The following is a 26,102-nucleotide window of genomic DNA, read 5'->3' as shown; positions in this document are numbered from 1 at the left end:
CTGGCTACAGTCAGTATTTTTAACACTTGAGAGGTGGGTATTTGACATAATATTTAGACAGCCGCATCTCATAATCAGAATGACTGGCTGAGTTACCGTTAACCTGCTTCTGATCCAGTATCCTGCTCACGTGCACAGCCTGGGAGGCAGCAATAACAGCCCAAAAACTTGGTTTCCTGTTATCTACGAGGAGACCTGGAGTAAGTTTCAAGATCCTGGCTTTCATCTGGCCTAGTCCTGGGTGCTGCATTTGCAAAATCAGAGTACAGACTATGTCTCTGTGCCTTTCAAATAAAATGGGGGGAAAATTTCAGGTTGCCATGTATTTATTTATTTATTTATTTATTTAAGATTTTATTATTATTGGAAAGCTGGATATACGGAGAGGAGGAGAGACAGAGAGGAAGATCTTCCATCCGATGTTTCACTCCCCAAGTGAGCCGCAACGGGCCGGTACGCGCCGATCTGAAGCCGGGACCCTGGAACCTCCTCCGGGTCTCCCACGCGGGTGCAGGGTCCCCAAGCATTGGACCATCCTCGACTGCTTTCCCAAGCCACAAGCAGGGAGCTGGATGGGAAGTGGAGCTGCCGGGATTAGAACCGGCGCCCATATGGGATCCCGGGGCTTTCAAGGCGAGGACTTTAGCCGCTAGGCCACGCCGCCGGGCCCCATTTATTTATTTTTAAAGATCTATTTATTTTTATACTGGTGCATGCAAGGCGAGGACTTCAGCCACTAGGCAACCACGCCAGGCCCTGGGGTTTCTACTGAAATCTTACATCACCATTTAAACATTTTCTAAATTACCAAAAAAAAGTTACCTTCAGTATCATTACCTAGAAGCAGTAATGAGTTGATTTTTTCTTGTGGTCTTCAACATAATTTTGTTGGTTTTTATTTATTTCAGATACTGTGAGTCATAGACACACCCCCTCCCACAGGCTAACACTCCAAAAGCATGCATCAGGAGGAGGCTACATTTAATTGGTTCCTTAGGATGAACTCATACAAGTGGAATTCTTAGACCAAAAGACATGAACATTTTTAAAGCTTTAATTTTTTTAATCTTATTTGAAAAGCACAGACAGGAAGCAAGGAGTGAAGCTTATGCAGCTAAGCATGGTAATAATTTTCTAGCTGTTTTATGCATAAAATATGTATTTATACGCATATATATTTACATATTTTCCCAAGAAATCAGATAAATTTTTCTAATATTTTATAGACTTTTAAAAATAACTACTTTAATGAACTATATATTATACTGTATTAGTTACAAGCTTGCTTCTTTCCAGTTAATAACTACTCAAGTTCATGAAGTGTGGTTCTCTTACCATGTATCTGAAATACAACATTTACTCCACTTTGTTTTTTAATGTGCATATTTAAATATTTACTTTGTTCCTAGCCACTGAATTCTGTTTTACAGATTTGTCAATACTCTCTCCATTCAACCTATTGTGATTTTGTTGTTGTTAACTTATTGTGATTTCACATTTTAATATCTAACAATTCCAAGATCCCATTATTATTCCTTTATTGACTTTATTTGCCATGCCAATAGGATTAGCATTTTAGATATGCTATATACAAGCTATCAGGTTATGTTTTTTTTTTTTTTTAAGATTTATTCCTTTTATTACAGCCAGATATACACAGAGGAGGAGAGACAGAGAGGAAGATCTTCCATCCGATGATTCACTCCCCAAGTGAGCCGCAACGGGCCGGTGCGCGCCGATCCGAAGCCGGGAACCCGGAACCTCCTCTGGGTCTCCCACGCGGGTGCAGGGTCCCAAATCCTTGGGCCGTCCTCGACTGCTTTCCCAGGCCACAAGCAGGGAGCTGGATGAGAAGTGGAGCTGCCGGGACTAGAACCGGCGCCCATATGGGATCCCGGGGCTTTCAAGGCGAGGACTTTAGCTGCTAGGCCACGCCGCCGGGCCCTATCAGGTTATGTTTTAAAGGAAATCAGATGTTTATTTTAACTCCCTTCTATTTATAAATTAAGTAGACTCCTGGGCTAATTGAAAATTTTTCCTTTTTATATATATATATATATAATTTGTAATTTTCTTCTGTTCTGGAATTTTAAACTTTTATTTGTAATTTTCTTTATAGAAGTTACACATTCAGGGCCTGGCACAATAGCCTAATGGCTAAAGTCTTCATCTTGCATGTGCCAGGGATCCCATATGGGTGCCAGTTCTATGCCCAGCTGCTCCACTTCCTATCCAGCTCCCTGCTTGTGGCCTGGGAAAGCAGAGAGGATGGCCCAAGGCCTTGGGACCCTGCACTCACATAGCAGACCCAGAAGAAGCTCCTGGTTCCTGGCTTTGGCTTAGCTCCAGCCATGGCAGCCACTTGGGGAGTAAACCAGTAGACGGGAGATGTTTCTCTCTGTCTCTCCTCTCTGTGTATCTGTCTTTCCAATAAAAAATAAAATAGATCTTTACGAAAAGAAAAAAAAAAGAAAAAGGAAGTTACATATTCATTAAATTTATGGTTTTGTGTTATATAATTGTTACGATTATAATGAAAACTTTATTTTTTCAAAGAGTCATTGTTGTACTGATTAGTAGCAATAAATTTTCAAGCAATGCTTTTTAAATATTGCTTTCTCCTATCTAAAAACATGTCCTTTCCCCATCCTTCATTACTGTATTTCTAACAGTCTCATTGAGTATTTAATTTACATACTAAAAAAATCACCTAAACGTGCAACTCAAAAACTTGTGGTAGAACGATTAGCTGTATTTAGTGGCGACCATGACCATGACCCACTTCACAATCTTCCTCTCATTACAGGAAGCTCCCCCCACCCAGCTCAAGGTTCTCCTCTTTCCCAGCCCTTTCACAGACAATTACGAATCTACTTTTTGGCTTAACAGATTCACTAATTCTGGTTATTTCCTGTAAATAGAACCAAACATTATCAAGTCTTATTCCTAGCTTTTTAACTGCTTAAAATATTCAACAGAACAGACCACGATTTATTTGCCCAACATTAGTTGAACACAATGGTTACTCCCTGTTAGGGTTTGCTACAAGCACAGGGGGACAGCATCCTGCGCAGCGGCTGCTGCTCCTTGGGAGGCCCTCAGCTCCGGCGCAGTGCCAGCGTCCTGCTAACCCAGCTCCAGTCCCCTGCCACCCAGGTAACTCCGATTTGATCTGGCTCAGCCAGTGCTGAGGGATCCGGAAGAAGATCACTATTTTTCTGCTGCTCTGCCTTTCAAATAAACAAAATTTTATAAAAGAAAGGAAAACAAAACTATGTCTGACTTTCAATGTGTCTTGTGTGGAAATAATTAAAACCCACCTGCTATGTCTGAACATCTAATTTGAGGTACTAAGCAGGATAAGATGCCAGTTTAAAAAGGGTGCCTATCAGACCAACATAAATTTTGCAAAGCTGACCAATAGGTGGAAGCAGTTTCATGAAAGCAAAACAAGTTTTTGTTGCTGCTGTTGTTTTTGCATGTTCTGGCATCTTTTATGTTGACATTCTGGAGGGCCAAAGAATGGTAACAGTAGCTTACCATGAAAGTGTTCTGAGAAAGCTGGCCAAAGCTCTCTCTGTTTCTCTGTCTTCAAATAAGTAAACACATATAAAAAAATATAATCAATTTCAATTTATGATCTTTTCCTTAACTATACTACCATGTTTAATGAGTTTTTGCCTTACAAAGGGTCACAAACATTTACTTCTATTTTCTTCCCATAGTTTTAGTTTTATTTAAGTTTTTGCTTCATTTTGAATTTTACAGTTTTACATTTATTAGACAGTTGTTAATTTTTTTTCCCACAACGGGCCCAACACGATAGTCTAGTAGCTAAATCCTCGCCTTGCATGAGCCGGGATCCTATACGGGTGCCAGTTTGTATCTCAACTGCTCCACTTCCCATCCAGCTCCCTGTTTGTGGCCTGGGAAAGCAGTGGAGGATGGCCCAAAGCCTGGGGACCCTGCACCCACATAAGAGACCCAGAAGAGGCTCCTGACCCCTGGCTTTGGATATGCTCAGCTCCAACTGTTGCAGACAATTGCGGAGCAAATCAGAAGATAGAGATCTTTGTCTCCATATCTCCCTCTCTTTGTATACCTCCTTTCTGATAAAAAATAATAAATATAAAATTTAAAACCAAATTTTCTTCCAGGTATAAATCTGATTGTCCAACACTTCTTGATGAAAAAAAAAATCCCTCCTCCCTAATGAGGTGGCATCTTGGTGGAAAACAAAGGAACCAAGAAGTTCCTCTGGTCTCTTCACTGTTTGACTCATTCATACCAGAGACTAACCAACTTGGAAAACAACCACTGCAACTTGCTCTAGCCGCCAATGGGCATTCAACTGCGGCCCTCTCTAGCTGTCCTGCCCCCCCTAGAAGGAAGGAAAAACCCTTGTGAGGCTGCCAGCTCAGAAGCACAGGCTCACTGCAAGACAAGTTCTAATCCCTGAGTTACAAAATGCTCTCTCCCTCCAAAAGCTCATGACCACACCACTAACTGTCTACTTGCTTATTCCTTTTAACCAGGCACATTATGTCTAGCCCTGGTGAAAAAAAAATTACACAGCTTTTGAAATGGTAAAAACACAGTTTGAAGAGACAGAGCAAGCATCAATCAGACTCAGATATGGCAGGGATGTTGGAATTATCAGACCAAGAATTCAAAACAACCATGATTACCATCACAAGGGCCCTAAGGGACAAAGTAGATGGAATGCAAGAACAGATGGGCAATGTAAGCACAGAGATGGAAACTCAGCCAGAAATGAAGAGAAACGTTAGGAATCAAAAGTGGCCACAGAAACGAAGACTGGATATAGCTGAAAAAAATCTCTTCCCAAAAATAACAGAGAAAAAAGAGGAAAAAACACAGCAGAGAATATCCAAGAACTGTGGGTCAAATGCAAAAGGTGTAAATAAATATAACAAATACCAAAAGGAGACAGAGGAGAGAACAGAAAAAAAACATAGCTATTTGAGACAGTAACTGCGACTTTTCCCAAAGAAGTTTGGCCAAGAGCAAGCAGAATAAAAACCCCCCAAGTGACAGGTGAGCCTATCATCTTCCAATCAGAGAAAAGATAAAAGAAAAAACCTTGAAACAAGCCAGAATAACCTTTACCTAGAAGACCAAAGATAAGAATTATATCTGACTTATCCTAAGAAACTAGACAACCAGAGTACAGAGTGTTAAAGAGGAAAATGTAACAACAAAACTTAGTCCATTCATATTGAATTTACTACTGAAAGGCTGAGGTACAGAGGAATAAAAGGCGGAGAGAGAGAGATCTTCCATCTGCTGACTCACTCCTCAAATGATTTCAACAGCCAGAACCATGTCATTCTGAAGCCAGGAACCTGGAGCTTCCTCCAGGTTTCCTACACGGGTGTAGGGGTCCAAGCGTTTGGGCCATCTTCCAGTGCTTTCCCAGGCATATTAGCAGGGAAGTGGATCAGAAGAGCAGCCAGGACCCGAACTGGTATCCACATGGGAGGCCAGTGCTACAGACAGTGGCTTTATCCACAATGCAACAGTGGCAGTCAATCTAACATTTTCAAAAATCACTCCTCTTCACTTGCTTACGGGACTATAAAATCTATCTAAGCTCATCATAATTTACTTCATACAAGCACTGATTTGATTCCAACAAGATGGAACAGACACTTCCTTATAATTTAGTTCTCTTACCTTTATGCTATTATTGTCATATATGTGAGATACTTTAAAATCCAACACAATCGGGTCTGGTGCGATGGCTCAGTGGCTAAATCCTAGCCTTGTACGTGCTTGCCTGTGGCCTGGGAAAGTGATGGGGAATGGCTCAAGGCCTTGGGATCCCGCACACATGTGACTCAAAGACGTTCCCAGCTCCCTACTCTTAGCTTCGGATTAGCTTAGCTCCGGCCGATGCGGCCACTACAGGGGTGAGCCAGCAGATGGAAGAGCTTTCTTTATCTCCTTGTTTCTGTAAATTTGTCTTCCCAATAAATAAGTTTTTTGAAAAGCCAACACAATTATATAATTATGATTATTAAAATAACTTCATGTATTTTAAAGAAGTGATGAAAGACAAGAAAAACAATTATTTTGTATTTCTTTGAATAACCTACATATTTAGCATTTCTGGTACTTTTCATTTTTTCCTAGCTCCTATTTGGTATCATTCCTTTTAATACATCTCTACTCTTGCTCTTTTTGTGCTACTGTCACATATACCATTAAATGATATATATCCAAACTTCAATTTTCGTAGTTTCATCTTTTAGATTAAGAGAAATACATTCACACTGTCTTTTATAATTCCTTATACAACTACCTTTATTAATGCTATTCAAGTCTTCACACAGATTTTAGTTTTCAACTGGTATCAGTTCCTTTTGTCCCGCAGAATATTTAGTACTTTGATAAAGCAGGTCTGCAAATAACAAATTTTCTGTCTGTCTGGCAGTGTCTTTGCCTTCCTTTCTGAGGAACAGCTAGAGATGGAATGTTTGATTAACAGATCATTCTTCTCTGAGTAAGCATTCTCAACATTAACGACTCCAAGGGCTTCTGCCTCTCTTTGCTCCTGGGGAGAAACCAGCCGCTCACCCTGTTGGGTGTTCCCTGTATATGAGACACTGGTGTGTTTCCTTGCAGTGTTCAGGATTTTTCCTGTATCCTAGAATGATTTAACTATAACATACATAGGTATGAACCTTCCTGTACTTTCTCTTCTTGTAACTTAGAACTTCTTAGACGTGTAGTTTAATGTTTTGCAACAAATTTGGGAAGCCGTGGCTTCATTTTTGTTTCTTCAAATACTGTGTCTTCCTTTCTGGAATTCTTGCTACAAGCCCATTGGGATGCTTCAGGGTATCTCACAGGGCTCTGAAGCCCAGCTGGTTCCTCTTCATGTTGACAGTCTTTCCTTCAGAAGACAATCTGTACCGTTTTAACTTCAAGACCACTGATCATCTACCAAGCCCTCTGTTGACCTCCTTCTCCACAGAGAATTTTTAACTTCCACTATGACTTATCAACTCCAGAATTCTCACTTCATTACTTTCAAATTTCAGTCTTCACTGATCTTCTTTATTCTTTTTAGAAGTTATTTTATTTTTATTTGAAAAAGTTACAGATACAGAGAGAAAGATGCTTAACCTACTACACCATGGCAGCAGCCCCCGATCTTCTCTACTTGATGAATCATGGCCATATTTTTAGTCAGTTCTTTACGTATCATTTAAGTCTTTAGTGGCTATGTCCAAAAGGGCAGGTCCCTCCAGGAGAAACTCTCCCCTTGATTCTGTCCACTCCGCGCTCCCAGTTTTTCAAAGTTTTTTTTTTCCTTTTTTCTGTTGTCTTCGTTAAAAACAGAGCATTTTAAATATCACACGGTAGTAACTCTGGAGTCGCAACATCCTCCTGCCTTTAGGCACGTGCAGGCATGGTTATAGTTCTTCATGCTGTGACTTAACTGAACCAGTTCTGTAGTGTGCAGCCACAGATGTGATTTCAGTTTTTCTTTCTTGGAAGATCTGTTTTTATTAGAAAGGCAGATTTACAGAGAGAAGGAGAGACAGAGACAGACATACTCCTTTCATTGATTCACTCCCCAAAAGGCTGCAATGCCTAATCCAAAGCCAGGATCCTGGAGTTTCTTCTGGGTCTCCCACACAGCAGCAGTGTCCTAAGAAATTGGGCTATCCTCTGCTGCTTTCCCAGGCCATAAGCTGGGAGTCTGATCAGAAGTGAAACAGCCAGGACATGAACCGGTGCCCACATGGAATGCTGGCACTTGGAGGTGGAGGACTAGCCAGGTGAGCCAACGTGTCAGCCGCTATTGTTTATTTTTTGTAATTATTTTATTGTGATAATCTTTACAGAGAGCCACCATTTTTATATTCACATCTGGTTTCTGAGGAATTGCATCAGCTTAATGGTCAGCCAATGGTTTGTCCAAAGCATGCTTTAACAGCTTCTAAGGCTCTACCTTTTGCAATAGATTTGTCTTTGACTTAGGGAATGCACTTCAAGTTCAGGACGCTTACAAGTCTTTTCAGACTTCATATGTTCACGAGGACTCATATTCAACAAGAGAAAAGTAGCTTGCTAGGGCCCTTAACAGTCTCTCCTGAATATGTATTTATCCTCACATACGTTGCATGAACTTCCATAGAATAATTAGGATCTTACGCAGGTTTTCTTTGACTGTTTCGTTCCTTTAATATCTGTTATTAAATTCTGCCCACCCTGACAATCTACTGCTTGCCAGAAACCTCAGGCTTTACATGCTGTCTTTCCTTATTCACATGAAATTATTTCTGTGCTATCCCTAAAAAGGAATTTTCTATTCTGCCATCCCCTCCCCTCAGAAATTAACAGCCCCCAAGAACAGCAAAACTGCTAGTTCTCTGAGTCTGCCCCACTCTCCTGGAACATAGCACCAAAACGCTTGGAACTAAGTGAAGGATGGTAGCCTCAGGCTGAAATATCAGACTCCCATTGTTCTTACAGAGGTTCAGGAGATATTCTTAAATAAGGCTTCTCAATTTGTCAGTTTCCAGCATATCCAAATGACTGTTTTTAATAATTCTGTCCAATCTTATTGGTCCTTTCTGGGGACAGGATGTGCATTGTGTTGAATATCTTTTTATGAATGTCTGGACAAATGTCAGATAAACAGGATGAGAAGGTATCCTTGACATACCACATTCAAGAGAAATTACCCTAGAGTCATACCACACAGTACAGTGTTGGCTGTTGGTTTCAGATAAAAATTTATATTGTATCAGGAATATTTTTCTCTTCTTCTTCTACAAATAATTTTTATAATCAATGAGGAAATATATATATTCTGCTATGCGTCAAGTGATTGGGACATGAAAGGCATTTTCTTTGAATTCAAGTAATTCACTCTAATGTGAAAGCAAAATAAGTAAATAGCTATAATATAGTGAGCAGTACTTGAATAAAGCTACAGTAAATATGAGCATTACAGGAAAAAAGGTACTGAAGTAAAACTGAAAATAGAGAAACAGGCTAAGGAGAACAGGCTAGGGTGGCACAGACTGACCAGTGATCTGCACGTTGAAAGGTATCAACCGGAGCTGAACAGAGTCAGCTGCAGCAGTGAAAAGGTGCAAAACAATGCTGGGCGGGGCAATCCTAATGTAACTGACAAGGTTAAAGACTCCCAATGAAACTTTTAACTACACTCCTAAAATACAATGCTAGGTTTTGTACAAATGACTGTTCTTAAAATGTCATGACATATTTAAATGTCAGAAAGTTAAACTTGTAAGACTATACTACTGCGCCCAGAGCAGTAGCCTAGGGGCTAAAGTCCTTGTCTTGCATACACTAAGATCCCACATGGGCATCAGTTCCTGTCCTGGCTGCTCCACTTCCCATCCATCTCCCTGGTTGTGGCCTGGAAAGCAGTACAGGACAGCCCAAAGCCTTGGCACCCTAAATTCCTATGGGAGACCTGGAAGAACCTCCTGGCTCCTGCCTTCACAATCTGCTCAGCTCTGGCTGTCGTGGCTACTTGGGAAAGGAATGAGCACACAGAAGGTATCTCTCTCTCTTTCCTTTCTGTAAATCTGCCTTTCCAATAAAAACAAATAAATCAATAAAAAAAAAAACCCTATACTATTGTGATAATATGTGGGGGGGCGAATGATGGGAGGAAAAAAGTTGAAGGCAGAAAGTAGGGGAGAGAGATGAATTCCTATACCTACAAAATGTATCGTAAAAAATAGTAAAAAAATAAATTTTTTTAAAAATGGTGCTTAGCGGCCCGGCATGGTAGCCTAGTGGTTAAAGTCCTTGCCTTGCATGCACCAGGTGACAATTCCTGCCCCGGCTCATCTGCTTCCCATCCAGCTGCCTGCTTACGGTTGGGAAAGCAGTAGAGGATGGTCCAAGGGACCCTGCACCCCGGTGGGAGACCTGAAGAAATTCCTGGCTCCAGATCAGCTCCGATCTGGCCGCTGCGGCCACTAGGTGAGTGAACCAGTGGATGGAGGATCTTTCTCCAGTCTCTCCTTCTCTTTATAAATGTCTTTCCATTATTTTTATAAATAAATCAATCTTTAAAAAAATGCTGAGATGAGAGGTTAGATCAAGAATTGATATTAAAGTTGTGTGGGACACCCAGACCCCATAATGGAGTGCCGGTTCAAGCAGCAGCTGCTCTGCTTCTGATCGGCTTCCTGTTAATGTACACCCTCAAGTGCTCAAATGCTTAGGCCCCTGCCACCCACAGGGGAGATCAAGATGAAGGTCCAAGCTCTTAGTTTTATCCTGGCCCAGTCTTGGCTGTTGTGGGCATTCAAGGAGTAAACCAGTGGGAGGAAGAGACCTTTCTCTCTCTCAGTCATTCTTTTTTTAAGTTGATGAAAATAAATATACATTAGAAAACAGAAACTTTGGAAGTGCGGTGGCCTAGTGGCTAAAGTCCTCACCTTGAATGCCCCGGGATCCCATGTGGGCACCAGTTTTAATCCCAACAGCCTCATTTCCCATTCAGCTCCCTGCTTGTGGCCTGGAAAAGCAGTCAAGGACGGCCCAAAGCCATGGGACCCTGCATCCGCGTGGGAGACCTGGAAGAAGCTCCTGGCTCCTGGCTTTGGACAGCTCAGCTCTGGCCGCTGCGGTTACTTGGGGAGTGAATCATTGGACGGAAGATCTTTCTCTCTGTCTCTCCTCCTCTCTATATATCTGACTTTGCAATAAAAATAGATAAATCTTAAAAAAAAAAAATTTAAGTAATTGCAGGCTATAGAAAACTTTCAAGGGTCCGGTGTGGTAGCCTAGCAGCTAAAGTCCTCACCTTGAATGTGCCAGGATCCCATATGGGCACTAGTTCTAATTCCAACAGCCCTGCTTCCCACCCAGCAACTTGTTAGTGGCTTGGGAAAGCAGTCAAGTACAGCCCAAAGCCTTGGGACCCTGCACCTGCCTGGGAGACCCAGAAGCTTGGGGCTCCTGGTTTCGGATCAGCTCAGCTCCGGCCGTTGCAGATCACTGGACAAAAGATCTTCCTCTCTGTCTCTCTTCCTCTCTGCATATCTGACTTTGCAATAAAAATAAAGAAATTAAAAAAAAAACTTTCAAACAGAAGTGTTAAAATAATTTTTATAATTCAAAGACACATATAAAGAAGTGGAAGTTGAATACACCAACATTAGAAACACAGTAGAGGTAACAGCAACAATGGGAATAAGAAAAGGTGAAAAGATTCCATATTTATTTAAGGAAAACTGAAAAGAAGAAACATAGGAAAGAAGGAAATAAAGACGAATACCCTTCCTCAACTTCTTGGTTTGTCATTTAACAGGACATATGATAGAAAACACAAGAGCAGGAGCAAGAGAGGAAAACGGAGCAAGGAAAATTTGTTTTGGATAACAAGCATCTGAGTCTATAAAATACCAATATACATTTATAAACTTAAAAAAGCAAATCCTAGTAATCTAGAGCAAATTTTTAATTATTTTTTAAAATGTGCTTATTTTCATTTTATTGAAAAGAGAGAAAAAAACAGGCACTGTCTTCCACCTGCAGGGTGACTCCTGAAATGTCCGCAACAGCGGGCTGGTCAAGGCCAAAACAAGGAGTATGGAACTCCACCTGTATCCCCCAGGGGGGTGGCAGCTACCCACTGCTTGAGCATTACCTGCTGCCCCAGGATACACATCAGTGGGAAGCTGGAGTGGAAGAGGAGGACACAGGACGTCATCCAGACATCCTAGACAGTAACATACCTGATGTGCTGAACATCTCCTGCTCCAGTGCTATTGGTGCTCTGCTTAGTTCTATATTTTAAAATGTTTCCAACAGATGTAAAGTTCAAATTTTAGTATAATTTAAAAACTTTGAATGTAGAGTCTTCACAAAGTTCATGAAAAATGCATACTGCAAAGTATGTAGAGATTTTAAAATGTGCTTGCACCAAAATAAATTTGTCTTTTAATTCCATTTTCCCCATAAACTTTTCATAGTGCTGTTATCTAAAGCACATGGGGTAAAATGCTAACAATAGCTAAATCTTTGCATCTATTGTAACATGCATTTTGGAACTTTTTGCAACTTTGAAATTGGTTACAAATACCTTTTTAAAGGTTATGTACAGAATTTATGAGTTTCATGAAATATTACACACATCTACTGTGGAATAACTAAATCGAGCTCATCAACACGTATACTAATTGTTGCACTTTTTGGCTGCAGTGAGAACACTTAAAACCTACTCTTTCAGCCATTTCCAAGGACACAGCACAGTATGATTAACTGTAGTCACTGCGTTACAGTACCCATCTTTGAAGTTCTTCCAGTCTAAGTGAAATTTTGTATTCTGACCAATGTCTTCCCAATCCCTACTCTGTTCTGGGTTCTGTCCTCACCACTGTATTCTACTTTCACGGTCGTTTAATAGAGGCATTTCTACTATAGGCAGAGAGCTTTAAAACAAAATCCAAACTTATTATGTGAACCACTCCTGCCTCCCCTAACCAATCACATCTCAATCTCAGTACTCAGCCTGCTGTCAGGGCTGATTTCCCCACTTAGGGCAAGGTCTTGCCTTAGAGCCTTGCTCTCTTCTTGGCAGAGCTTGCTCGTTCCCTTAAATGTCACTTCCTCAGAGAGGGTTTCTCTGACTAGCCCCCACCACCACCACCACTTGTCCCAGTCAGTTCCCATTCCCAACTCTTTGTTACTTCTACCACAGGGACCTGCTCTTTTTACCATCCACATCAGACTCTGAAATCCAACAAAACCAAGGATCTTGGTAGTTTGGTTAAGAAGTACACCAAGGCAGGGCCCGGCGGCGTGGCCTAGCAGCTAAAGTCCTCGCCTTGAATGCCCCGGGATCCCATATGGGTGCCGGTTCTAATCCCGGCAGCTCCACTTCCCAACCAGCTCCCTGCTTGTGGCCTGGGAAAGCAGTCGAGGACGGCCCAAAGCCTTGGGACCCTGCACCCATGTGGGAGACGCAGAAGAGATTTCTGTTTCCCGGCATCGGATCGGCACAGCACCGGCCACTGCGGTCACTTGGGGAGTGAATCATCGGACTGAAGATCTTCCTCTCTGTCTCTCCTCCTCTATGAATATCTGACTTTGTAATAAAAAATAATAGATCTTTAAAAAAAAATTTAAAAACAAAAAGAAGTATACCAAGGCCAACTATAATGCTTCTCATAAATGCATTTTCAAGAATGCTGAGTGGGGGTCAGCACTGCAGTGCAGTGGATTAAGCTGTAGCCTGCAATGATGTCATGTCATACAGGCACAGGCTTCAGTCCCAGCTACTGCACGTCTGAACCAGCTCCCTGCTAATGTGCCTGGGAGACCAGCAGAGGCATCCATGAAGGAAATCCAGGGTAAGCTCCTGGCTCCTGGCTTTAGCCTGGCTCAGCCCAGCCACTGTGGACATTTCAGGGAATGAATCAACAGATGGAGGACATCACTCTCTCCTTTTCTTTCTTCTCTGTGATTCTGTCTTTCAAATAAATAAATAAAATCTTAAGAAAAAAAAAAGAATGCTAAGTGAAGTAGATGAAAAGCCAATGTAAGAATTCAGTAGGGCCCAGCAAGGTAGCCTAGTGGCTAAAGTCCTGACTTTGCACACACTAGGATCGCATATACCAGTGCGTATCTTAGCTGCTCCACTTGCCTTCCAGCTCCCTGCTTGTGGCCTAGGAAAACGGTAGAGAATGATCCAAAGCCTTTGGACCCTGAACCTGCATGGCAGACCCGGAAGCTCTTGGATTCAGATGGGCACAGATCTGGCCATTGAGGACACTTGGTGAGTAAACCAGTGGAGAGAAGATCTTTCTGTCTCTCCTCTGCAAATCCAACTTTCCAATAAAAAAAAAAAAATTCAGTAATTCTGATTTTTTTTTTAAAGATTTATTTTTATTACAAAGTCAGATATACAGAAAGGAGGAGAAACAGAGAGGAAGATCTTCCATCCAATGATTCACTCCCCAAGTGGAGCCAGGAACTGCCTCCAGGTCTCCCACCTCCCACGTGGATGTGGGTCCCAACGGTTTGGGAGGGTTTGGGCCATCCTCAACTGCTTTCCCAGGCCACAAGCAGGCAGCTGGATGGAAAGTGGAGCTGCCGGGATTAGAACCGGCATCCATATGGGATCCCGACGCATTCAAGGCGAGACTTTAGCTGCTAGGCCACGCCGCCAGACCCAGTAATTCTGATTTTTAACTTCTGACATATTTTTCTTTTTATGATTTTTTTAAAGATTTATTTATTTTTATTACAAAGTCAGATGTACAGAGGAGGAGAGACAGAGAGGAAGATCTTCCGTCCGATGATTCACTTCCCAAGTGAGCACAACGGTCGGTGCTGTGCCAATCCGAAGCCAGGAACCTGGAACCTCTTCCAGGGCTCCCCCACAGGTGCAGGGTCCCAAGGCATTGGGCTGTCCTCGACTGCTTTCCCAGGCCACAAGCAGGGAGCTGGATGGGAAGTGGGGCTGCCAGGATTAGAACTGGCACCCATATGGGATCCCGGGGCATTCAAGGTGAGGACTTTAGCCGCTAGGCCACGCCGCCAGGCCCTTATGATTTTTTTTATGTAAATTTTTTTATTAAATTTATTAATTACATTGTGTTGTAATTTCATAGGAACTGGGATTCTCCCCCCACTTCCCCACACCCTCCCCCCATGGTGGGTTCCACCACCCTGTTGCGTAACCATAGTTCAAGTTCAGTTGAGATTCCCTCTTAGCAAGCATATGCCAAGCATAGAGTCCAGCATCTTATAGTCCAGTCAAGCTTATGATTTATTTTTAAAATTTATTTCAAAGGCAGAGTTAGAGAGAGGATAATAGAGACAGCATCTTCCATCTGTTGGTTCACTCGTCAAATGGCTCTAATCACCAGGTTTAGACCATAGAAAAACCAGTAACCTGGAGTTCCTTCTGGAGCTTCCCACATGGGTGCAACTGGGTCACCTACTGGTTTCCCAGACACATTAGCAAGGAGCTGGATAGGAAGTGGAGCAGCTGGAACCTGAACCGGCATCTATAAGGGATGGTGGAAGCTTAACTTGCTTTGCGACAAAACTGGCCCCTCCTTATATGTTTTCTAAACAATATGTGAGTCTGAGAAAATATAACAAAGAATAAAAAAGTCTTACCTCCTGCAATGACAAAATGGCTTAGGGAATTTTCATTTCGGTACACATTTAGACTGGTGTTCACCGTGCTGGAAAGAAAGACACAAAAGAAAACATTAGATTTAAAACATATCCCATTGATCTTCTCAACCGCCACTTTTACTAAATGATAGCTTTAGAGGTTCCTGCTCTAACGTTGTCCTAGGTATAGGCCCCTTTCTACACTCCAGACTGCTAATATGGCTCTGGGCCTCATCAGCGGCTCTTCTGCTGAGGAATGAACCAAATGATACCATTTCATTCTAAGTAAGTATTCACTTTGAAACATAAAGAATTTGCGGGCTGGGCAGCGTAGCCTAGTGGCTAAGGTCCTCGCCTTGAACCCATATGGCCGCTGGTTCTAATCCCGGCAGCTCCACTTCCTCTCTATCTCTCCTCCTCTCAGTATATCTGACTTTGTAATAAAAATAAAATAAAATAAATCTTTAAAAGAAAAAAAGAAACAAAGAATTTGGCAGATTTTTTTCTTTCTTAGAACTATTATATCTGCTTGATATTTGGCAGACTGCCATCAGAGGCAAAATTAAAACTGTGTCATTTTCACTGAACCATCAAGGAGCACAAAGGTAGGTCAAAGTCCCTGAGAAAAAGTATGAATGACTTCAGCTTTTTACTCCCACTTGCTGAAAAAACGAGTTCCTCAAAGAATGCCAAGACCCACTCACAGTGCAGAGAAAACTTACTTGAATATAGTCACGAACAAGGCGGTTCTCCAACTCCAGCGCCACCCATAGCGAATGAAGCCCCGCGTGGCAGCGCGGTGTGCACTTTGCTGAAGTGGAGAAAAAAAAGCTGTCAGATTCCAAGAAACCTTGATGACTTCCTTGATTCTAAAACTACAGTGAAGAATGTTAGCAATACATTAGTCAGGTACACTAAACAAAAAGGAAAACACAAATTCTCCAGGGGTTTCAGGCTTTAGATATTGACACTACCGGCAAAGGCCCATGTGCAGCCTACTCTATCAGGAGGTGGAAATGGAATTAAGAATTGCTGATGTCAACCATGCAATTTCTCAATTAAGTACCTGCTGAGAATCTATGTGGTAAATGCAATGCATACATAACTTAAGGATTAGTTTCTTCTGAAGTCCAGGGAACATTAGAGAAAGAATTAAGAACAACTACTGAGTGAATGCTAAATTAAACAGCATGAGTTAAAACACATATTGCCTATGCAGGAAAAGGACAAAAGAAGAAAACAAAACTAGCATTTACTGACCTCATGATACATATTAACACATTATTTTAGTTAATCTTCACAACATGCTTTCTAACAAAAGGCTTTAGTGTTAACTAAAGCTTAAGAGGAATAATTTTTCTTTTTCTTACTATTTTTGGTAAGATTTTAAAGATTTACTCATTTGAAAGGCAAAATGATAGAAAAGGAGATACAGAAAGAAGGAGATCTTCCACCTGCTGGTTCACTCTTGAATTGTCTGCAAGCACCAGAGCTGGACCAGTGCACAGCCAGAAGCCTAGAACTATATCCAAGTATCCCATATGGGTGGCAGAAACCCAGCTGTATGGGACATCATCCACTGCCTTCCTAGGCACAAGAGCAGGGAGCTGGCTCAGAAGGGATGCAGGCGTCAAGCAGTGGCATAACCCACTGTGCCAAAGTGCCTGCACCTTAGGAGCAAGTTTATAACTGGCATCACTCACGGGTAAAGAATAAAGGCAGAATTTGAACATGTTGCCTGTCACCACATCCTATTTTCACTATCAGACCATCAAGCAAGCAGCAAGTTTGGTATAAAACCATGGGTAAAGTCCAGGTTTTTTAAAATCGGAAAGAATCCCTAAACAGATCCTTAACCAATTCAAATCTTTCCTAAAGTTATCAGTATCAACTCACGGCTTTTAATACATAGGCAGATATGGGGTGGGTGCTGTGGCACAGAAGATTAAGCCACCTCCTATGAAGTTGGTATCCTACACGAGTGCCAGTTCTGAGCGCCAGCTGCTCCACTTCCAGTTGTGTTCCCTGCTAATTAATGTCTGTGGAAAAAGCAGCAGAGGATGGTCCACGTGCTTGGGCCCCTTTACCCACATGGAAGATCTGGAAGAAAGTCCTGGTTTCAAATGGGCCCAGGTCTAGCTGTTCCAGCCACTTGGGAAGTAAACCAATGGTTGGAAGAATTCTCTTTCCATTTCTCCTACTCTCTGCAATTCTGGCTTTCAAATAAAAATAAATAAATCTTTTTTTTTAAGTTTCACTAAAATAAACCCAGAATTTTAAATAAATAGGCAGACAAAGATGACACAGAGGTACAATGATAAAGACAGATAGATGAGCATGTTTGTATAATACCCACCACACACACACACACACACACACACACATATTTTCCTGTTTAGAGCCCAGACGCAATGCCACCCCAGTATCCATGTGCATACCCAAAACCCACATCTTGCGTCCTAAACTCCATTCTCCAGTAAAAGTAATTAGACTTCCACGGGGAAATGGCTAATTCCAGAACCAGCACTGGAAAATCAGTGTAAAAATCAGTTATGAGCATTTTGCTGTACTAAGAGCAAAGATAAACTCAGAGAATGATGGAGATACAGCAAAGGACACAGGAGTTAGTTTGAAGGACCCCAACTGTCCAAATCCAGACCAACTTAGGTATCAACTAATGATAATGGACTATAAAGCTATAAAACAAAGTAAGCACCTATGAATCTGCACTGATATAAACTTAAAATAAATAAGTAAATAAATAAATGGTGGGAGAGGAGAGAAAAATAGTTCCTTAAAACTGAACACTAACCAATAAATGTAGAAAGAATGAGGAGTACTTAAAACTGGCCATCAGGCAACCACCACAGAAATAAATGTTTCAGGCAAATATTATTATTTAAACCTAAAATTACAGAATAAAATTCTAATGAAAAACAGGATATTTACAGTTTCAAAGGAATAACAAGTACTCATAAAATAGTTACTAAATACAAAGACGGAAATGGTAATTTTCCAATGGATAACCTTGGCAGATGCCATTTGTACACTAAAGTACACATCCCCAGGGAAGGGACACAGTATCACATTCTTCCAATCTAACTTAGTAAGAATAAAGTCAATACTAGGGCATTCCTGCCAAAAACCACAGTCTGAATCTAAACATAAAAAATCATCATAAAAATACACATTGAAGGGGATTAAAAAAAACTAAAAAGCCCAGTTTCCAAAACTGTTAATATAATGAAAAAAAAAAACCTTCCAGAATAAGAGAGATTGAAGGGGTATGAGAGGGAAATTATAAACCAGAGATTGAAGGAGTATGAGAGCGAAACTAAACTGGTTACCCAGTGGGTGCAAGGCCCAATCACCTGGGCCTTTCTCTGGTACCTTCCCAGGCACATTAGCAGGGAGCCAGGTCAGATACGGAGCAGCATGCTGGGACTTGAACCAGCATCCACCCACATGGAATGTCAGCACCACAGGTGGAGGATTAGCCTACTAAACCATGGTACTGGCCCCCCATATAAATCATTAAAATAAATTACAGAAATTAGACAATTAGATCAGTGTTAATATCCTGATCTTTGTCATTACAATTATGGTTAAATACGAGAATGCCTTTAGTTTTAGAAAATATGTTCTTCATAAGCATTTGCCATGTCTGTGACTTACTCTCAGGCAGCTCACATACACAAAAAGCCACAGAGAAAGAGAATGATAGAGCTAACATGGTAAAACATTAGACCTTCAGAAAATCTATAAAGAAGTATATAAGAAATGTGCATATTATTTTTTTTGCAACTTTCAAGTGTCTGAAATTCAATTTTCATTCCTGCAACAAAACCGATGTACAGAGCTAACAAAGCAGTTATTATGAGTTAACTCTATAAATGGTTTAACCCTAAAAATTGGAAAGATACAAATGTGAAACACGGTTTTGGTGCAAGCATATTCACAGATGCTCTGTGTTACAGCTGACCCTCAATGATCTGACAGGGGATTAGAAATGTGGCACAGAAAGCAGAGTACAAAACAAGGATCCCAAACAGGGCCACTATGAAAACAAGCAGAGTGCTTGATGGGTCACTTGTAGGCACTCAAGCATTACTGGCTCTATTGTCCCACTGACTTTATTTTTTTACTCTAACATCCTAAAATCCTGCCGACCCCAAGATCTAACAGAACGGTTATGTGTAAAGCTAACTGCCCAAACCCAACTGGTGTGCCTCCAACACCAGTACTTACCACAGCATCAAACCGGTTGTGATAGATCTGCGCCTGGCTCTGCTCAATGTACTGCTGTTTAGCATGAACAAAAGCTGGTATTCCACCGTAAGCCCAGCCAATGATGCCTGCTGAAAGTGTTGCCCTGTAGATATTCTCAAGTTCCTTTGAAATTCTCTGCTGCTCACTGTAATGAGAAAACCATGTTGCCTGGTGTTAGGTTAGGGTGTATCGCTTTCCAAAAGATACCCAAATCTGAATTACCCCAAAAGCTAGCCAGGACAATGTTTTGTGTGATGGGGGCGGGGAGGCGGGAGGCACAACTGATTACACCCTCTGCTGACTTTATCAGTGCGGTTATGTTACAGGCAGCACCAATCGAAGGCAAAACAAATCTATTCTGTCAGAACTAGGGTACTGGGATCACCCTCTAGAAAGAACACAAGCAGAGCATCTGGGATGCTAACAACCTCCTTCTGGACGCTGGTCACACGAGTATGTTCATCTTGTAAAAATTCACTACCAATGTACTTTACTCTAAATCCATAGTATATGGCAATAAAAATTTTATGATACTTTTGTGTGCTGCCATACCCCTGAAATATGGAGAATTTGTGTGCTTAGTATAGAGATCACTCATACCAAGACTATAGGGCTATGGTTCTACAAATAAGCCATGGATGCACAGAAGAAAAATCTGGTGGGCCAGTGCAATGATGTAGTGAGCTAATCCTCAGCCTGTTGAGCTCGCATCTTATAGGGGTGCTGGTTTTAGTCCCAGCTGCCCCACTTCCCATCCAGCTCCCCAGCTGTGACCTGGGAAAGCAACAGAAAATGTTCCAAGTGCTTGGGCTCCTACACACACAAGAAACATGGAAGAGCTCCTGGCTCCTGATTTAGGATCAGCTCAGCTATGGTTGTCCTTGGCCATTTGAGGAAGTGAATCAGAAGATGGAAAAATCTCTATTTCTCCTCCACTTTCTGTAAGTCTGACTTTAAAGTAAAAGTAAAATAAACCTTTTTTTTTTAAAAAAAAAGCCATATCTTCTATTTATCTACCTATTATGACAACTTAGGCCTAAACAGCATTTGGAAAGTTCACTACATAGTGAGCAGAACAGGCCATTTCAGAACAATGGAAAAACCACTACACAATTAAGAGTTTATGTTTGGGACCCAACATGCTGGCGCAATGACTAAATCTTCACCTTGCAAGTGCTGGGATCCCATATGGGTACCCGGTCATGTCCCGCAGGCTCCACTTCCCATCCAGCTTCCTGCTTGTGGCCTGGGAAAGCAGTCAAGGACAGCCCAAAGCCTTGGGATCCTGCACCTGTGTGGGAGGCCTGGAGGAAGTTCCAGGAGCCTGACTTCAGATCAGCTCAGCTCGGCTCTTTGGGACCACTTCCTTCTCTCTCTATCTCCCTCTGTAAATCTACCTTTCCAATAAAAAATGAATTTTTTTTTTTTAATAAAACAAAGTATATGCTTGGTCCAATCAGCTAATGAATGATGCACAAGAAAGTAAAAGGATACAGTGGTGGAATGGATGTAGACTGTGATCCCATGAGGCTGGGGTCTGGCCCTGGTCACTCACTGCTAATGGCTCACAGATCACAATCTCTCCACTCCAGTTTCCTTATCCAAGATGTAGGGAGAAGCATCCTCCAAGCCTAAGTCTTTCAGCTCCAACATTCTACTTATGAAGTGGGTCAAACTAGATCCTTTTTTATGACAATACAAAAAAACCTTTCACATTTATCTCAAAGTTTAGAAGGGCCAGAACAAAGTACATTCTACTTTTAAAATATAATGAAACCTGGGCCCGGCGGTGTGGCCTAGCGGCTAAAGTCCTCGCCTTGAAAGCCCCGGGATCCCATATGGGCGCCGGTTCTGATCCCGGCAGCTCCACTTCCCATCCAGCTCCCTGTTTTTGGCCTGGGAAAGCAGTTGAGGACGGCCCAAAGCTTTGGGACACTGCATTCGCGTGGGAGACCTGGAAGAGGTTCCAGGTTCCCGGCATCGGATTGGCGCGTACCGGCCCGTTGCGGCTCACTTGGGGAGTGAAACATCGGATGGAAGATCTTCCTCTCTGTCTCTCCTCCTCTCTGTATATCCGGCTTTCCAATAATAATAAAATCTTAAAAAAAAAAAAAAAAGAAACCTAAATAAAATAGTAACAGTCTGCTTCCTTACCCCAACTACTTCAGTAACATAAAAATGCTTCAGCTTTTACTTAACCCCTTGATAACACAGTAGCGTGATACATGACTTCTTGAAAGGGCAAACTTTCCTGCAGTAGTGAATGAAGAAAGGAATGACTTAATTAGCTAATTACATTAATTAATGTAATGAGTTTTTAATTACATAAAATAATTTTAAAGGGATTGCTTTCTTTCTGAAACATTTTAGTTTAAAATGTAGCTGATCTCGGAAAACAGTAAACTCCCCTCGGTCTAGGGAGAAGAGCTTTTTCTGGTCCTTATTTAGTTCCAACTTTGGATCCCCACCCTCTCCTGCAATGACCATCAGGGTCACTCCGGAGCCCCACCCCCTAAAAACAAAACAAAACAACAAAAAAATTAGAATAGATAGAGAACAACAAGGAAAGCTTAGAACCAGACAGAAAACCGTCAGCGGGGACTCACATATACCTTACTAGGTAGGACACGAAAATAAGTTACTCCTCACTGGGGTATTGAAGATCTCTCTGCACACCCCTCCTAAAACTCAACTGCATCTCAACTGTTATCATATGCCTTGTTAAAGTTATAAGCCGGTTTGGACTATCCTAAAATCCGCCAAGTTCAGTAAAAATTATGCTTCAATACAATAAAATGCTAAATACTAAAATGAAAATAGACACGAGACAGCTGAATAGTATCCTATAGCCACTTTAAGGGGTATAGCAGCCGGTTGTGTATAAACCAAAATAGAAATGTCAATGAAGTAGTCACAGGATGGGGTTAAGAACTTGCATTTTCTAACTTATCGGTCACTCAATACCATGTCAATTAACTCCAAAATGTCGTAAACTGTTGTTGATGTTATGTTATGGCTTTAAATTGATCGGGATGATATTCTGCCAGCTCTGCTTTTAGACCAGAGATGGTCTCCCCAAGAAACTGTTGAATTGATCTGGACAATAAGATGCTGGACTCTATGCACGGCACATGCTTGCAACCAACGAAGCATGACTTAATTTAAACTGTAATGCTGCAATAAGGTGGAATAATCCACCATGGGGGGAGGGTACGGGGAAGGGTTGGGGGAACCTCAGAGCCTATGAAACTATGTCATAAAATTAAATGTGATAAAAAAATAAAGAAAAATGTAGGTGATCTCTTTTCCTCAGTAAAAGGGTAAGACAATAGTTACTACTATTTTTAATTCCATATCTGGTGCCCCCAAATGGGGGGTGTCAGGGGAAAAATGGGAGACACAACAAATTAAAAATACTTCTTAGTGTGGGACCCACTGCAACACAATACTGATGCAGATTTCTTCAGTGCTCAATTCCAGAGCCAATTCTGACGTGCTTTGTAAAACCAGGGGGTGGACTACAGTAAGTTATGTTCCCTAAACATCCCTAATCAGCCAAAAGAACAGCCAAATGGCCATGTCAAGGAGAAACACTGAGGCCTCAACTCTCATTTTAAAATGACCCGCGCGGCCCGCCCTCGGTCCTTGGCCCGATGACCCCGCCCGCGGCCCCGAGGCACTTTTTACTCTCTGAGGAACAGCTCCCGGAGACGGTCCCATCCGGATTCCGGGTAAGAGCGTCCTGGGATGTAGGAGGGCAGCTTCCGATGCTCTGCAGGGGCTTCCGACTCGGCAGCCCCCTTATCAGCAGCAAAGACCCGGGGGAAAGGACTCGGCGCCCTGGAAGGGAAGCTCCGAGGGGCCGGCGGCGGCGCCTCCATCCGCCTCGCGCAAGGTGGTGGCGGCCCCGCTCGGTACCTCAGGGCCCCGAGGAGACACGCGCCCCGGGGAGGAGAACTCCGAGTGAGTGAGCGGCCCCGGCACGACACACGGGCTAGTCCGCCGCACCTGCCGCGGCCGTCCCCCGCATCCCCGTCCTCCCGGCCAGGAGACACACGATAGGAAGTCCTGCCTCCACCAGGGCAAAGGGCGAGGGGCCGAACCCGAGGTGAGTACTTCCGGTGGCGCGGGTGGAACACCGGCCTCCCCAACCGGTTCCCGGAAGTGAGTTGGCAGCCCTGGGCGGCGCTCGGCGCCCTGGCATCATGCGTCCGCCGGATTTTTCCTGGCGGGTTCCACTTAGCTTGAGTGGTTGCGGGACCAAGTAATTTAGCATATTTTAAACCACGGAAATGTGAAGTAAATGAGTAGGCCAGCAGAGACGAGCCCAGCCCGCCATGGCCCGGGCTGCCGGGCTGGGCGGGGTCTGTTCGTGGGATGGGCTTGGGCAAGAGTCAGCTTTTGGGGTGCTCCGCCTAGTGGAGGTCACTCCCCTTAGTTCACTTGCCGGCTTCTCAAAAGGCAGGCGCGTTTCTGCATTTTTGGCGGAATATTGGATAGTCCACCTGTTATTTCCTATAGCCTTTGCTCCCCATCTGCTTTGTGGTGTCGTTTCCGTTGAATCGCACGCATATGAAATATTCTGCTGGTTTAAGTATTTCATTTAATCCTTTGTAGTCACGACACGCCCTTAGTCACCAGTTCCTTCACCTCCTTTACACCTTTCTGAAAGTTGTAATTCAGAAGTGCTCCCCTCTTTGGTGGAATAGTCAATAGAACTCTGGAATTTCCATGGTCTGACCACGGAATGCTTGGGTCAGTGGCTCAGCTGGAGCAGTGGTCAGCATATCCAGGTGCACGTGGGAGATGTGGCAGTACATTGGAGCCTGCAGAGGACACCTGGTACCATGACAGAGGACAAAACAAAGTGATCAACTACCCCAGTCAAGTGCTGGCAGTGAAAATCTGGGCAAGTGGAGACGCTAAGGTGGACTATGTCAACCAGTGGATTCTGGAGAGATTTCATCATGCTTGGAATGACAAGATTGGCAGCAATTCGGAACTGTTGAACAGCAAAACCACTTGAGCAGTGCTGTCAGAGCATGCCTTACATCAGGGACCCTGGGTCTTTGGGAGGCTGGGTGTGGCTTCTCCCTTTATCTTCCTCCTTCCCCAGATACAGAAAGGAAAAAGAATATGGAAACAATGGTCTCACCCACTGTCTTGTAGCCCTTGACCCTTTGCACCCTAATCAACAATGTAAAGATCATCAAAATCAAATAATAAAAACGAACTCCGGAATTTGATAGTTACAAATTGGATAGATAAGGCCCACAAAAATGTCCTTGACTAGGGTGACTACTTGATTTCCTGACCCAGCCATGAAGGTATCTCCCTTTTGTCTGGGAGACGAGATTAGATTGAGCGGCCATCAAGCACTTACCATGTTGCATCATAACTTTATTTACTGATGTGTGTAAGCAGACCCACTCGAAAGTCAGAACATGTATACAGCCACATCTGCAGTTCCAGGACCTGGCTCAGTAAACCAGCACACGGTGAATGCTCAGTGTTTGTTGAAGAATTCAGATCTGAATCCTGGTTCTGTGTTGCTGCTTATCCCATGTTAGGTAGAGGAAAGCGCAAGCGAATGACAGTGCATGCTACGCTACATGTATGATAGCCAAAATACTCAAGATGACCCCAGAATCCTAGAAGGGGAAAGGATTTGGAATGGGGAAGAGTGTTGATGTGATGTTGGGCAGATGGTCACATAGTTCTACAGTGGCCTTCGGATCCAAGTGATGTCACACTAACAGGCAAATCTGACACCGCAGTGGCCTTCTCCTCTGGGTAACTGGTGGTTTACTGTAAGGTTCCTTTGGCACAAACCACATCAGGAATGTCTTCGTTTCCTTGGCCGCTGCTTAAACTGTTGGCCATCTCAGCCCTCACCATCCCTTGTCACTCTCTTCTTCCCACTGGGCCCTTACAGCCTAATTTCTGCCACTCAGGAAACACTATTCTCCTTCTTTGGTCTGCTCTTACTGGAGTATCCATAACAATACTGTCTAAGCCAAAAGGTGTGGAGGTTTAGTCAGACTACTGTCTTTCACTTATCTTTGTCCCCAGGAGGTAGGTTTGCCAGTAGAACGGCCACACCAGGCTAGAGTTTCAACAGTCACGAACCACATTGCCTGAAATCACCTTCAGTGCTTGTTGCTAAATTCTACTCGAAAAACTGAGTTCCTTTCTCCCTTAGTGAAACTCCTTTCTCTGCCAGGTTCACCAGGTACTCTCCTTGTTACATGTACTACAAGTTGTTATGCACAACATAGGCTCCGTCCGTAGTGGAAAGAATGAATTTTAAGAAATGCAAGGAACACTTCTTATTAACCTTCCTTCAAGGTATAACTCACTGTTATCTCCATGGTTTCCTATCTGCTCTGGAGTACGAAATCCACATCATCTTTATAACTGTTGCTTTAACCACCTTCCACTTATACCACCTGTCATGTTACATTATTGCCTTAACTACAGAGCCTCATGAGGTTACAGCCTCTTTATCTTTCACTGTTTGGTGAACAGTAGATGCTCAAGAAATACTTGAAAACTTTAAGTATGTTGTAACTTGGTTCCAGTAAGATCACCACAAGGATAATCTCCAGATCTGTGTGATGATAGTCTTTTATGTGTGTGTGTGCACACCTTGCGCTCTTCTTTATACAGTGTACAGT

General features: G+C 42.7%; 1 protein-coding gene across 1 annotated transcript in view; it reads right to left on the bottom strand.

The window, feature by feature from the left end:
* TIMMDC1 (translocase of inner mitochondrial membrane domain containing 1) overlaps positions 1-23,408 on the bottom strand; it is a 30,894-nt gene extending 7,486 nt beyond the window's left edge. Inside the window, exons 1-4 of the mRNA XM_058661946.1 lie at positions 23,113-23,408; positions 19,405-19,570; positions 15,879-15,967; positions 15,157-15,224 (exon numbers count right to left, since the gene is read on the bottom strand). Coding sequence (XP_058517929.1) covers positions 15,157-15,224; positions 15,879-15,967; positions 19,405-19,570; positions 23,113-23,306 — 517 coding nt within the window. The 5' untranslated portion in view covers positions 23,307-23,408. The remainder of the gene's footprint in view (positions 1-15,156; positions 15,225-15,878; positions 15,968-19,404; positions 19,571-23,112) is intronic.
* Positions 23,409-26,102: the final 2,694 nt, after the last annotated feature.

The sequence above is a fragment of the Ochotona princeps genome, chromosome 3 (genome assembly GCF_030435755.1).
Source record: "Ochotona princeps isolate mOchPri1 chromosome 3, mOchPri1.hap1, whole genome shotgun sequence".
NCBI classification, from domain to species: Eukaryota; Metazoa; Chordata; class Mammalia; order Lagomorpha; family Ochotonidae; genus Ochotona; species Ochotona princeps.
Note: the sequence above shows the minus strand (reverse complement) of the source record. Positions and strands in the feature narration are given on the sequence as shown.